The sequence below is a fragment of the Heteronotia binoei genome, chromosome 21 (assembly GCF_032191835.1).
Source record: "Heteronotia binoei isolate CCM8104 ecotype False Entrance Well chromosome 21, APGP_CSIRO_Hbin_v1, whole genome shotgun sequence".
NCBI classification, from domain to species: Eukaryota; Metazoa; Chordata; class Lepidosauria; order Squamata; family Gekkonidae; genus Heteronotia; species Heteronotia binoei.
In genome coordinates, this window is record NC_083243.1 from 175,900,840 (window position 1) to 175,914,968 (window position 14,129).

The 14,129-nt window shown below is 47.4% G+C and overlaps 1 protein-coding gene and 1 non-coding gene across 2 annotated transcripts in view; one reads left to right on the forward strand and one right to left on the reverse strand.

Moving 5' to 3' along the window:
- The window catches only part of WNT10A (Wnt family member 10A), a 90,561-nt gene extending 81,387 nt beyond the window's left edge, over positions 1 to 9,174 (forward strand). The window contains exon 4 of the mRNA XM_060262525.1: positions 8,568 to 9,174. Coding sequence (XP_060118508.1) covers positions 8,568 to 9,035 — 468 coding nt within the window. The 3' untranslated portion in view covers positions 9,036 to 9,174. The remainder of the gene's footprint in view (positions 1 to 8,567) is intronic.
- Positions 6,405 to 6,471, reverse strand: TRNAL-GAG (transfer RNA leucine (anticodon GAG)). Its single transcript has one exon. It is a non-coding gene; the product is annotated as a tRNA-Leu (tRNA).
- Positions 9,175 to 14,129: the final 4,955 nt, after the last annotated feature.

Sequence of the window (14,129 nt, forward strand, 5' to 3'; positions counted from 1 at the left end):
GACCTCCTTGAAATACCAGGAGTTGGGAGGACAGAGGCGGGCTTTTATTCAGCCATCTCTCTGAATATCCCCCAAGTCACTAGTAGAGGTCAGTCACCAGAAGTCATCATGGCTTCCAGGTGCATGAGCGCTCGCAAACGCACACAAAACCCCAAAACAAAACCCAAAACAAAGAGTGATAGAGAGTTATTCTAGTGGGGTAGCTATGTTACTTTGTTGCGGCAAAACAAAAGTAATCTTGTGCCACCATTAAAAAAAAAAAAAAAACACCATACAGGGACTTAGCAAATATTCCTTCATATGATATGACCGATTTTTCACAACTCCCCAGTTTTCATCCCCTTTTAAGTATCTTTACACTGTTGTGGGCTTGTTTTTTGTTTTGTTTTGGATGAGCTGAGATATTTTAAAGGGTTCCCCCCCCCCCAGTTGAGTACTCTTTGAGGGACGCACATGTCTCATTTCATTCAGTGGGGCTTATTCCCAGGTAATCTTTTTCTCATCTGTATTGGATTAAATTGAGTACTGAATCCGCTTCAAGGTTATGGTGGACCTTTAAAGCCCTTCATGGCTCAGGACCAGCATACCTTTGGGACTGTCTCTCCCCACATATGCCCTGGAGAGACTTGTGCTCCATAGGCCAGCACCTACTGGTAGTCCCTGGCCCCAAAGATATCTGCTTAGCCTTGACCAGGGCACTGCTAGATACACATTCCTAGTCGAAATCAGGGCCCTGCAGGACTTGTTACAGTTCCACAGGGCCATAAAATGGAGCTGTTCTGCCAGGCCTTCAGCTGAGGTGGTGGATGTCTCTACCATCTCAGCCTCCCCTGCCCATAGCAAACTTATAGATGCTTGCTATCCTGCTGATGTCCAACAGGAGGTGTATTGGACTTAGGGTTGTCATGGCAGCCTCCAAGTGGGGCCTGGAAATCTCCAACTTTTACAACTGATCTCCAGGTGACAGAGATCAGCTCCTCCCGAGAAAATGGCTACTTTGAAGGGTGGAGTCTATGGCATTGTACCCTACTGAGGTCCCTACCCTCTCCAAACCCCACCTTCTCCCAGATTGACCCCCAAAGTCTTCAGATATTTTCCAACCCAGACCTGACAAGCCTAAATGGACTGTTCTGAGCAATGTATGTTTTTTTTTGCTGCCATCTTGTTTTATTTAACTGGTTTTAAGTACATACTTATTGTATTTTATTTATGTTGTTAGCCACCCTGAGCCCGTCATGAATAAGGCAGGATATAAGTGCAATCAATCAATAAATAAATACATTTATTATACTGTACTTCAGTGGTCTTTTGGTCAGTGGCTTGGTCTTTTGGCTGGGGAATCTTTCCGATTCACCTTGCTCGCTCGTTTTGCATCATAGCCTATTGTAATCTGCCTTGCAGAAATCATAAGTAAAATCTATTCAACAACCGTATTCCATTTCCTTTGCTGTTTCCTGCCTAATGGACAATTATTCTTCTCTTCATGATATCAGGAAGCCAAGTGATTTGTTTGATGTTATTTTGTTTGAATGAAGGCCATCTGGGGGACTTAGGTGGAATCTCTGTCCAGGAGCCCATGGCGGCTCTCGGCAGCCCCGTTCTGCATCGGTGAATCAATACCTAGTGAGGAAGCAAGCAAGATAACTGATCAGCATTGATCTACAGATGCCGGTTGGCCCTGGAGCAAATGTGGATTCTGTGTTAGACATGTGGGCAATGAAGAAGGGGAAATGTGGCTATTGTGCTGGAGGGCCTGCTTTGCATGCAGAGGAGTTCTAGGTTCAATGTTTGGCATCTCAAGTTAAGTTGGAGGATTCTCAGCAAGAATTGTGAAAGACTTCCTCTAGACATGTCGAAGAGCCAGTGACAGCAGACAGGACTGAGTAAGAGGAACCCGTGCGCTGACTAGCTAAGGCAGCTTCCTATACATAGTCTGAACTGTAGCACCGAAATTTATAATTTATAATGGTTTAACTGTTTATCTAATTTTAACTTAATTTATGAATGTAATTTAACTATTTTAATTGTTTTATAGTTTTTATAGTAATTGTTTTATAGACTTCCAGAAAGCTTTTGATAAAGTTCCTCATCAAAGGCTCCTTAGAAAGCTTGAGAGTCATGGAGTAAAAGGACAGGTCCTCTTGTGGATCAAAAACTGGCTGAGTAATAGGAAGCAGAGAGTGAGTATAAATGGGCAGTCTTCGCAGTGGAGGACGGTAAGCAGCGGGGTGCCGCAGGGCTCGGTACTGGGTCCCATCCTCTTTAACTTGTTCATAAATGATTTAGAGTTGGGAGTGAGCAGTGAAGTGGCCAAATTTGCGGATGACACTAAATTGTTCAGGGTGGTGAGAACCAGAGAGGATTGTGAGGAACTCCAAAGGGATCTGTTGAGGCTGGGTGAGTGGGCGTCAACGTGGCAGATGCGGTTCAATGTGGCCAAGTGCAAAGTAATGCACATTGGGGCCAAGAATCCCAGCTACAAATACAAGTTGATGGGGTGTGAACTGGCAGAGACAGACCAAGAGAGAGATCTTGGGGTCATGGTAGATAATTCACTGAAAATGTCAAGACAGTGTGCGTTTGCAATAAAAAAGGCCAACGCCATGCTGGGAATTATTAGGAAGGGAATTGAAAACAAATCAGCCAGTATCATAATGCCTCTGTATAAATCGATGGTGCGGTCTCATTTGGAGTACTGTGTGCAGTTCTGGTCGCCGCACCTCAAAAAGGATATTATAGCATTGGAGAAAGTTCAGAAAAGGGCAACTAAAATGATTAAAGGGCTGGAACACCTTCCCTATGAAGAAAGGTTGAAACGCTTAGGGCTCTTTAGCTTGGAGAAACGTTGACTGAGGGGTGACATGATAGAAGTTTACAAGATAATGCATGGGATGGAGAAAGTAGAGAAAGAAGTACTTTTCTCCCTTTCTCACAATACAAGAACTCGTGGGCATTCGATGAAATTGCTGAGCAGACAGGTTAAAACGGATAAAAGGAAGTACTTCTTCATCCAAAGGGTGATTAACATGTGGAATTCACTGCCACAGGAGGTAGTGGCGTCCACAAGCATAGCCACCTTCAAGAAGGGGTTAGATAAAAATATGGAGCAGAGGTTCATCAGTGGCTATTAGCCACAGTGTGTGTGTGTGTGTATATATATATATATATATTTGGCCGCTGTGTGACACTGAATGTTGGACTGGATGGGCCATTGGCCTGATCTAACATGGCTTCTCTTATGTTCTTATGTTCTTAATGATTGCATTTTACCGTAATCATGGTGCATACCATGTCTTGTTAGCCGCCCTGAGCCTGCCTTTGACGGGGGAGGGCGGGATATAAAAATAAATTTATTATTATTATTATTATTATTATTATTATTATTATTATTATTATTATATAAATTAACATATCTATAAGTCCATCAATGCGTACAGTGAGCTCAGCTGTACTTTGGCTAATAATATACAGAATAAAGGTCCTACATGCATATGCAGGTTATTTATTTACTTCATTTATCCCCCACTTTTCCACCCCAATGGGGACCCGTGTGTGGTTTTACTCTCCTTCATTTTATTTTATTCCCTCCCCACACACACATACAAATCCACCCCCCCCCCAAAAAAAGTAGGTTAGGCTGAGAATATGTGGCTGGCCCAAGGTCATCCAGGGAGGTTCTGTAGTAGGGGGGGGGGATTTAAAAAAAGAAAGAATGTGAATTCAAACCTGGTTCTCCCAGTCTGATACTACTCCTAGTCTGATAATCTAACCATTATGCTATTCTGGCTTTCTGTGGTTGAGAGTTTGGAGTTTGGCTTACTTGAATGAAACACGGCACAGGCCTGATAGACAGTCTTGCCAGTTCCTAAGACAAGATCCACCATGTGTTAATGCATGTGCTTTTGCCCCAGGTCACTCACTGACATTAACACTACTTTGCTTGCAGACAAAGCAGGGGGAAAAACCCCCTTGAGCACAGCCCAGTTAGAATGCACCCAGCTCTATTCGACGCTTATTTCCTTTGCCCCCCACACAACCTGCGTGAGTAAGAGACTGGGACTTGTCCATGGTGGGTTTACCTAGCTGGCCAGAGAATTATAGCTGGACTTCTTTGGTCCAGGTTTACAGCTCTTCTCTATTGATCCAGTGACAGACACAGATAACATTGCCACTTTCTTCCGGACAGCTTCTAACAACTTCAGGGCAGACAGAAATTAGCAGCTGTAGTGGCATGTCATGCAGCCATTTAAAGCACAGAGGGGATTCAATGCTTCTCTGATCTGGCCAAAAGACTGTAGCTATGCCCCCCAGAATCTTGTCTGGGCTAAGTGATATCAATTTACTGAGTTATACCTGACTCTCCCCCACCCGTTAGGAAGATGGGATTTCCCAGGCTGGAGGCAGTCACCTCTCTCCCCGTTGGAACATGCCTGTCTGACGGTTGGGGCGGTACAGTGTGCTCCACCACTGCTCCATTGCTGCCCCCAGGGAGCCAGTACAACTAACAGGCAGGTGGGCAAAAGTCTGATCCCTCCAGATCTTAGCAGGAGGAGGCTTGGGTTGGGCTGAGGTTCTGGGGGGGGGGGGGTACATTCATGCACTCAGTGGTCTGCTGTCTTCACCATTGAAGTTAGTTGTGTATTTACTCCAACAAGCAATGCCATGTGTGTGTTGAGCACGTGTGCTTTTGTATGTGCCAACGGCTTAAAGAAGATCACTGTCCCTTCTCTCCAACCCAACCCCCACCCCCCACCCCAGTTTTGATGGATCAGCTTTTTCCTGTGCAGAAGCTACTTCACTAGGGAGAACTTCTAGCCAGGAAACCCCTGGAGGAGATCTTTCACAAACCATCTAATTCACACATGCTGAGCCAGAACTAATTACACCTAAAACATCCCATGCAGAGGATGTGTTTATTTAAAAACACCCAGTGTGGGGGAACCTGCCCTGCATGTTTGTGCCTTTGTCTGTCTTTATTGTTAGAAGAACTCATATGTATTGGTTTGGGTCCCTTCTACTAAAAGCTGTTGTTTACTCCCTTCTGTATAGGGAAGGTTGCTGTTTAGGCTCAAATTACACATCTGTAGTTCCAATCACAGAACAAGGTCACAGGGAAAAAGTTAAAAGGCGGTCCAAATAACACATCTGGGATTCCAGCTGCAGCTTCCAAGATCAAATGTTGGCTAGCCCTCAGCTTTCCAGGATACTAATAAGCAGGCCTTGAATTCAGCAGGAGCTCACAGGAGCACAGCTCCTGAACCTTTCTGTGGACCCTCTTCCTCCCCACCTCCCTTGTCCATTGAACAGTAGGTGCAGCTGCATAAGGATCCCTGGATTAGAGCAGGCAGTCAGCCAGCCAGCCACCAGGGGCTTTGCCATGCCCCCAGCAGTCCTCATTAACCCCTGGAGAAGCCCGCACCATCCTTTCTCCACTTCTTATGTGATTTTGGATTGTGGGTGGCTTGCTGGCCTTTTGACTGTGGGGGAGGAGGGTGGCCCAGGAGAGCCCCAGGTGAGCGAGGCCTGCTTGGGCTGACTGGATCTCTAGCCAGCCCAAGCAGGTCTCGCTTGGGGCTCTCCTTTCTTGCGTTGTGTTGCTTTTGGCGGGGGGGGGGCGGGGAGTGCATATGCTAATGAGTTATGCTAACGAGCTCCACCACCTATTTTCCTACAAAACGACCCCTGCTTATAAGATTAAATTTAAGAAAGGGCTAACTGACATATTTGTCATTAGATGTCCCATTACATGCCTTATGCTGAAATAGGCAGTTGGTCTGATAAGGTCAGCATTGCTTAATCTGACTAGCAGTGGTTGCCCAGTGTCCCCGGCAGAGGTCTTTGACCTCATCTACTACCTTATCCTTTTTAACTAAAGAAGCTGAGGATTAAATCTGAGACCTTATGTATCCAAAACCGCTGTTCTGCCACTGAGCCACAGCCTTGTTATGTGAGTAGAAACCCCTCAAATTCTGTATAAGGCAGTAAGTCCTCTGCTCTTCAGCCCACGCAAGCCCACATACCTGCCCAGTGGATTTTCTTATTAATACTATGGTGTTATCATATGAACATATGAAGCTGCCTTATACTGAATCAGACCCTTGGTCCATCAAAGTCAGTATTGTCTTCTCAGACTGGCAGCGGCTCTCCAGGGTCTCAAGCTGAGGTTTTTCACACCTATTTGCCTGGACCCTTTTTAGTTGGAGATGCCGGGGATTGAACCTGGGACCTTCTGCTTCTCAAGCAGATGCTCTACCACTGAACCACCATACCTCCTACATATGAAGCTGCCTTCTACTGAATCAGACCCTTGGTCCATCAAAGTCAGGATTGTCTACTCAGACTAGCAGTGGCTCTCCAGGGTCTCAAGCTGAGGTTTTTCACACCTATTTGCCTGGACCCTTTTTTGGAGATGCCAGGGATTGAACCTGGGACCTTCTGCTTCTCAAGCAGATGCTCTACCACTGAGCCACCGTCCCTCCCCATCATAGTGACACGTTCTATTGGGTGATTTTTCTGGTGAATCGCAAGTTTTGAAACATAATAATTCCAGAGGAGTGGCCATGCTAGTTTGTTGTAACAAAAATCATTAGGAGTCTTGTGGCACCTTAAGGATTGACAACTTTTCTTCTAGAAAAAAGTTTGTGTTGGTTAGATTCCATTTGAGAATTCAGAGCAAAACTCAAAACGTTTCAGCTATTGCCTTTTGGAGTTACAGGAGAACGTTTCGGCGAACTACTAGAGCATGTCTTTTGCAATCAGATCCCAATTTCTTAAAAACTAACTAACTAACTAACTAACTAACTAACTAACTAACTAACTAACTAACATGGGCATGTAAGTAAAAGGTAATTTAAAAGCCAACTTTGAAAACAACCCCATGATCTTAACATTGTCTTTAAAACTCTAAAGTGCTAATTTACAGTTCTGGAATAACAACCTCATCCATCCATCCAACAACCTCAAGCTAAAGAGTCCCAAGCGTTTCAACCCTATGAAGAAAGGTTGAAACGCTTGGGACTCTTTAGCTTGGAGAAACGTCGACTGCGGGGTGACATGATAGAGGTTTACAAGCTAATGCATGGGATGGAGAAAGTAGAGAAAGAAGTACTTTTCTCCCTTTCTTACAATACAAGAACTCGTGGGCATTCGATGAAATTGCTGAGCACACAGGTTAAAACGGATAAAAGGAAGTACTTCTTCACCCAAAGGGTGATTAACATGTGGAATTCACTGCCACAGGAGGTGGTGGCGGCCACAAGTATAGCCACCTTCAAGAAGGGTTTAGATAAAAATATGGAGCGCAGGTCCAGCAGTGGCTATTAGCCACAGTGTATGTGTGTATATAATTTTTTTTGCCACTGTGTGACACAGAGTGTTGGACTGGATGGGCTGTTGGCCTGATCCAACAAGGCTTCTCTTATGTTCTTATGTTCTTATGTTCATCACTCCCATCCTTCATGTAACATCCAAAGCCGCTTGCAGCCATATCGTCTCTGTCCACGCATTGCTGTATGCATCCAGGAACAGCAGCTGCATGCATGCAACATTGCATAAACTACCCCCCCCCCCACACACACTCCTGCATTCTCCTAATAAGCACCATAGTGATTAGGAACAGTTTGGATCTATTTGTATTGAATGTGGGGAAGGGCAAATGAAATACCATGTGCCAGACGCAGGAGGACCACACCCATGTGCCTTCCTCTCCCTGTTACGTGTTGGTGATGATGAATTGTTGATATCAAGATGTACATTAACGCAGCAATGTTCTCTCATACACCTTTTGCAAACTGTCCTGGTTTGGCCCATATCAGTGAGAAGAGTTTCAGTGCTTCAGGCTGCTGGCATGCGTATTGGTTGCAAGCTGGATGAAATCTATATGTGGAATACTGGAGAGGAGAGCTTCCATGAATCAATGCTCATTTCTAAATCTAAATAGTTGTCATGCTGTGGTGTACAAGATGCATACTATCGTGCCTAGAGAAAATAGTGCTTTAGACTCTTCTGTGACTCTCTTTTGCCCAACACCATGAGCAGTAGAGCACATCTTTTGTAACAACTTCGTTAAGCTGCCTAAATGGTTTGAGGCTAGGGTCCTGTCTACATGTTAAAGACCTTTTCCCAAGTGTGCCTCTGCCTTCCTGAGTGAGGAACAGGGCTTTTTTTGAGCAGAACACACAGGAACGCAGTTCTGGTTGGCTTGGCATAAGGGGGTGTGACCTAATATGCAAATGAGTTCCTGCTAGGCTTTTGCTACAATAAAGCCCTGTGTGAAACAACAGTGAAGGTAGGGGGTGTGGCCTAATATGCAAAGGAGTTCCTGCTGGGCTTTTCTACAAAAAAAATATTCCTGGTGAGGAGCATAGCAACCAGAGATGGGGCTTTTTCAATGGCGGCAGCTTTAGAATGCTCTCACTTTGAGGCTCAACTGGGCCCCTGGGAGCAAGCTGCAAACCCAGCCAGAGAAACATGCTGGACTCCTTCCTGTTGCATTCCTGGAACAGCAGAGCAAATATGGAGCGTTAGCAGCAGTTCTCTGTTAACTGTATTTGCTTTTTCCCTGGCAGGTGGTGATGGACAACATGCGGCGGAAATGCAAGTGCCATGGCACCTCAGGGAGCTGTCAGCTGAAGACGTGCTGGCAAGTAACCCCTGAGTTCCGGCTAGTGGGCTCACTGCTCAAGGAGCGCTTCTCTGGGGCCATGCTGATCCGGCCCCACAACAGGAACACAGGACAGATGGAGCTGGGTCATGCCCGCCACCGGCGTCGGGCTAGCATCAGTGACTTGGTCTACTTTGAGAAATCACCAGACTTTTGTGAGAGGGAGCCAGCCTTAGACTCCATGGGTACACAAGGGCGCTTGTGCAACAAGACCAGCCCAGGCATGGACAATTGTGAGAGCTTGTGCTGTGGGCGGGGGCACAACATCCTGCGTCAAACACGCAGCGAGCGCTGCAATTGCAAGTTCCACTGGTGCTGCTTTGTGGCTTGCGAGGAGTGCCGGCTAACCGAATGGGTCAGCGTCTGCAAGTGATTTTTGGCCCACTGGATGCTCCAGAGACTCTGCTGTTTGACTTTGCAGCACTCTAGGATGGCATCCTGCCATCAGTAGGAGGCACAGTTGGGTGGCCTGGCACATGAGTGTTTTGAGTCTCCCTGACCTTTCTACTCCTTCCTGAGGGGTCCATCTGAACAGATTGTGTGTGGGCCTTGCATCTCAGAGACACAAAGGCCCTTGTATCAGGGACAAAGTGGCCTGGCTTCTCATGCCAGGAAAGGGATGGCTGGAGTAACTCTAGTGCCTTCTGGTCACTGATACCTGTGAGGTTTGGGAGCCACAAATGTTGGTTCATCAAGCAGAAATGCACTCAAGCTCCTTCCGACTCCTTCCCCAGGGACATCTTTCCGTTCCACTATGGGATCATTCAGGCGACAGATAATCCTACAAGCTGAAATAACTGCTTTAAAGAAAGAAAAGAAAAGAAAAACCTGGGCTGAGACTGCTCCGTGGCCAGTTAAGAGAATGCAGAATCCTTTTTGGCTACCATGAGTACATTTGTTGTTCAGGGGGGAAAAAAATTAAAATACAAAGTTTGCTTAAGGAAATGTTTTGAATGAGGGATTGAAGGGTGGGGGTGCAGAGATTTCTGTCTGTAGTCTCCCATAAACGTGCCACGGGCACTTAGGGTGGTTACTGTGGTTGGTAAGTTATTTTATTATTGTGAGAATAAAAGTGAATCAGAGATGGTGGTGTGCGTCTAAGGTTGCAATGCTGGAAATGTGAGATTTATTGGGTGAAGCGTGGGATGTGTCCCATAATGGCTCATGTTACTTAGGTTCACACGGAACTGCAGAACGGGCCCATTCCTGTGTGTCATCTGGGGTCCTCTCTAGCTGAAACTGAGCAGTCAAACTCCTTCATAAGAGCACTGAAAGATCTGCACATGCTTGTGTTGGGTGGTTCCTAGGGGCGTATGCAGACTTCACGAAATGGAAATTATCCTTATAACTTCAGAGCGAGGCATGGATGGATTTCTGTGCGATGTGCTCTGTCACAATGCCTGCACCTTTTGAATATAATGACCTTCATTGGCTGCAGTGGTACCCATCGTAATTTTATCCCAGAATCTGTTACAGATGGCATAGAATATAGGAGTAGCTTTTGAAAGAATCCCAACAATCCTATTAGGAATCGTCAAAGGTTACAGTAGAAGAGGCAAGACTTCCCATAGATGAATGAGGAAGACACTGCAATGCTATAGAGGCATCCCCTTTCGAAGGAAATAAAGCTTAGAGATTGGTCCGCCTGCCTGCTAGTTAATGGTTAGAATAGTCAATCTCCTTTATTGAGGCCAGCTGAGAGTCCCCCAACACCAACTATGGACAGTGTGTGTGATGAGAAACCAGAAACAGTGTGTGTAATGAGAAACTAGCTCATGAGAAACCACTCACTGTATCCTGAGGAGCACCAGTCGCCCGTTGTGCCCTTCGTGAGCTGGGTTCTGATGAATCACCTTATTGGTATTTGGTGCTGTCTGATAAATCCCCACCCTGCCTATAATTTTGACCCTGAGGCTATGCAAAAGCAACAGCAGATGGGAAGGAAAAGAGTGGGCAGGGTGCACAGGCCTAACGAGGGAGGGAGGGAGGGAGGGAGGCACAGCCGTGTTTCATAAGGCTCCAAGGTGCTGCAGGTTGTGTTGGGTGGTATCTTGGTGTCACATTCTGGAGCTGTCAGCTTCTTTTTGATTTACAGGCAGCCAAGAGCTGGGGAGGTGTCATCACCCAGAAGGCCTTTTTTTTCTGCGGAAGGCCGTAGACTGAAGTGTCTATACCAGGTGTGGCCAACAGTAGCTCTCCAGATGGGTTTTTTTGCCTACAACTCCCATCAGCCCCAGCCAGTATGGCCAATGGCTGGGGCTGATGGGAGTTGTAGGGAAAAAAACATCTGGAGAGCTACCGTTGGCCACCCCTGGTCTATGCAAAAGATGTGGGGGAAAGCCCCAGCCACCCACTTCAGCTTTGGCACCTCTGCAAAGATAACAAACAGCAAACACCTATAGAAATGGGGCTTCTTGGGGCCAACTAGACTGTGCTGGACCTGTGAAGGAAACTATTCTAATACATATAAGTAAGGTTCTTTTCCCCCTTGCCTATATCTCAGTCTGGAGAAATCTATGCCTGTTAGATTTCTGCCTGTCAGGCAGCTATTAAATGGCAGAATACCTCAGTGAAGGGGGGGGAAGTGTCTGCCTCAGGCGTTTGCATCTGATACGGTAAGGAAAAGATGACTGCCCTTTCCATAGGTTCCCTTCCCTCGTGCCTTTTAGAACACAGAATCTGCCTTCACTGTCCCAGAGCCATTTTGGATCCTTCCATGCCATCAGCATCCTCTTCACTCAGTCAACCCCTCGTGGGAGAGGAGAAGGGGGAGTGTGTGCTTGCACACTGCAGGGGACGGGGGGTGGGGAGGAGGAATTATCCTCACACATCAATCACACCTCAACCCTTTGAACTTTGCGTCTGTTCGCAAGCTCAAAGCAAGGGGGTTTGGCTGGAAGCGTGTGATCTCACTGGGTCGCCACAGATGATAATGCACATTCCCAAAGCAGCCCTGCCCCAAGCTCTAGCTATTAATCCCTCAGCACTCACCCCCTGCAGCAGCTGGAGAACTCACCTGGCCAGCAGGAAGTCTGCTTGATGGTGCTGTGAGGAGGGGCAGTGGCAGAAACCCCATCGCCCTACACCCAATATTGTGATACATTACTCTCTATGATGTGCCGTTAGGAAAACTGCTGGGCACTTACCTGTTCTCCTTCTACCCCTGTGCCCAGATATGCTTCCTTCAAAGACCCTTGATTTCTTTTGGAATATGAAGATCATGTGCACAGCTCTGAATGGCTACAGAAAATTATTTTAGCAGGAGGAACCGGCCCCTACGTTCCGTAATCTCCCATGGAATAGCAGCAGGGCCATAATACGGTACAGAATCAACCAATGGAAAGCGAGCTGTATGCTCCCTCACCAATGCCTGGTTAATCAAAGAGAGGCTTGCCAACCGTCTAGGGTTAAAACAAAGAGATGTCCTATTCCTTTAATAGAATCTTAATGGGATGTTATTTATCTCCATGCCAAGAAAACCTTAAGCTGCCTTTCCCCACATATTTGGCCACTATTAAAGCGACAGGCAGGCCCGTAGCCACAGAGGGGCCTCTGCCCCCCATCTTCTACCCAAGGACCCCCAACTCAGGGCTCCCAACCGGCTGCCTGGCTGGAGCCTTCTTCTGAGAGCCCACCACTGCATTCCGAGGACTGGGCTTTGCTGCAGCGACAGCTTCCTGGAGCCCGCTGCTGTTCAGGGCTCGCTGGCCAGGTTTGTGGGGTGGGCTGCACTGTGGCGGCAGCTTCCTGGAGTCTGCCACTGCCATTCAGGGCTCACTGGTCAGGCTCATGGAGCCAAGCTGTGCTGTAGTGGCAGCTTCCTGTCACTGTACAGCTCACCCTGTAGTGGTGGTGGGCTCTTCCGCCTCCTCCTGGCCCTATGACTCGGGGCAGTGCATTGGGCTCCAAACTGAGTGGTGGTGGCAGCTCACCCTCCATCCTGCTGCCGCTCCATTTGTGCCTCCACTGCTGCTGCGGAGTATGGGGTGCCTGGCTGGCAGAGGGATCTGTGGGGGAGCCAGCAGGGCTGGAATTGCTTTTGCAGGACAGGGTGATGTGCAACGGCTGAAGGGGACTGCAGGAGGAGGAGGCTGGTTTGGGGGACAGTTTGGGTGGCTGAAGGCTGGCTAGCTGGGTCATTGGCGATGCTGAGTCTTGAACGGCACTCCTCCAATGGTGCCCCCAACTGTTTTCGAGCCGCACCCCCAAAATTCAGAAATCCTGGCTACAGGTCTAGTGACGGGACTTTTTCTCCAGGCCTTTGATAAAATGTTGATCCAGCCTCTTCTTTGACACCTCCACAAACACAATTTCTGCTATGTCACCTACAAAGATATCCCTTTTCCCATATCTAACTTAACTCTGTGAGGCTGAAAGACTCCAAATGTTGCCTGGCTTTCTTTGATGGTGTGGAGTTGTTTTCTGTTGCCCCAGAAGGTCTGGCCAGAACCAATGGGTTGCTATTAAATCAAAAAGAGTTTTCGACGAAACATTAGGAAGGACTTCCTGACAGAGTGGTTCCTCACGGAACAGGTTTCTTTGGAGGTGGGAGGGCTCTCCTTCTTTGGAGGTTTTTAAGCAGAGGCTAGATGGCCATCTGACAGCAATGCTGGTTCTGTGAACTTAGGCAGGTCATGAGCTGGTAGACAGGAAGGGTTGCATCAGTGCTTCGTTCCCGTGGCTCTTTCTTACATGCCCAGGGAAATGCTGATTGCCGCTTTGAGGTAAGGAAGCAGTTTTTCCTCCAGGCCAGTTTGGCCAGGGATCCTGGAGGTTTTTTGCCATCTTCTGGGCATGGAGCAGGGGTCACGGTGGGAGTGGTATTTGTGAATTTCCTGCATTGTGCAGGGGGTTGGACTAGATGGCCCCAGAGGTTCCTTCCAACTCTATGATTTTATTATTCTACTCCCTCTTGAGAACAAGTAAGCAACCTTGTCCATAGGGATGCCACATCCCCCCGCCGGCATCTGGTGGGGATTGGGGGGTAGGGTTGCCAAGGCTGGGAAGCTACTGGAGATCTGAGAATGGAACCTGGACAGGACCTCAGTGGGGTGCAATGCCACAAGTCCACCCTCTAAAGCAGCTATTTTCTCCAGGGAAACTGAGCTCTGCAGCATGGAGGTGAACTGCAATGCCTCAGGCCCCGCCCGGAGGCTGGCATCTCTCCTTGTACAGCACCCGCCCTTTTCGGAAGGCATTTAAACTGCTAAAGGTGGCTTTAATCTTTTGCCATATTTCGTAACTGAAACGCAGTGTGCAGACGATGCTTTTCTCTGCCCTTTCGAATCCTTTCCAGTTTTTCATTTTCGCCCCCTTCCCAGTAGAAATGTGCAAAGAAGAAGATGAAGAAGATGAAGATGAAGAAGATATTGGATTTATATCCCGCCCTCCACTCCGAAGAGTCTCAGAGAGGCTCACAATCTCCTTTCCCCTCCTCCCCCACAACAGACACCCTGTGAGGTAGATG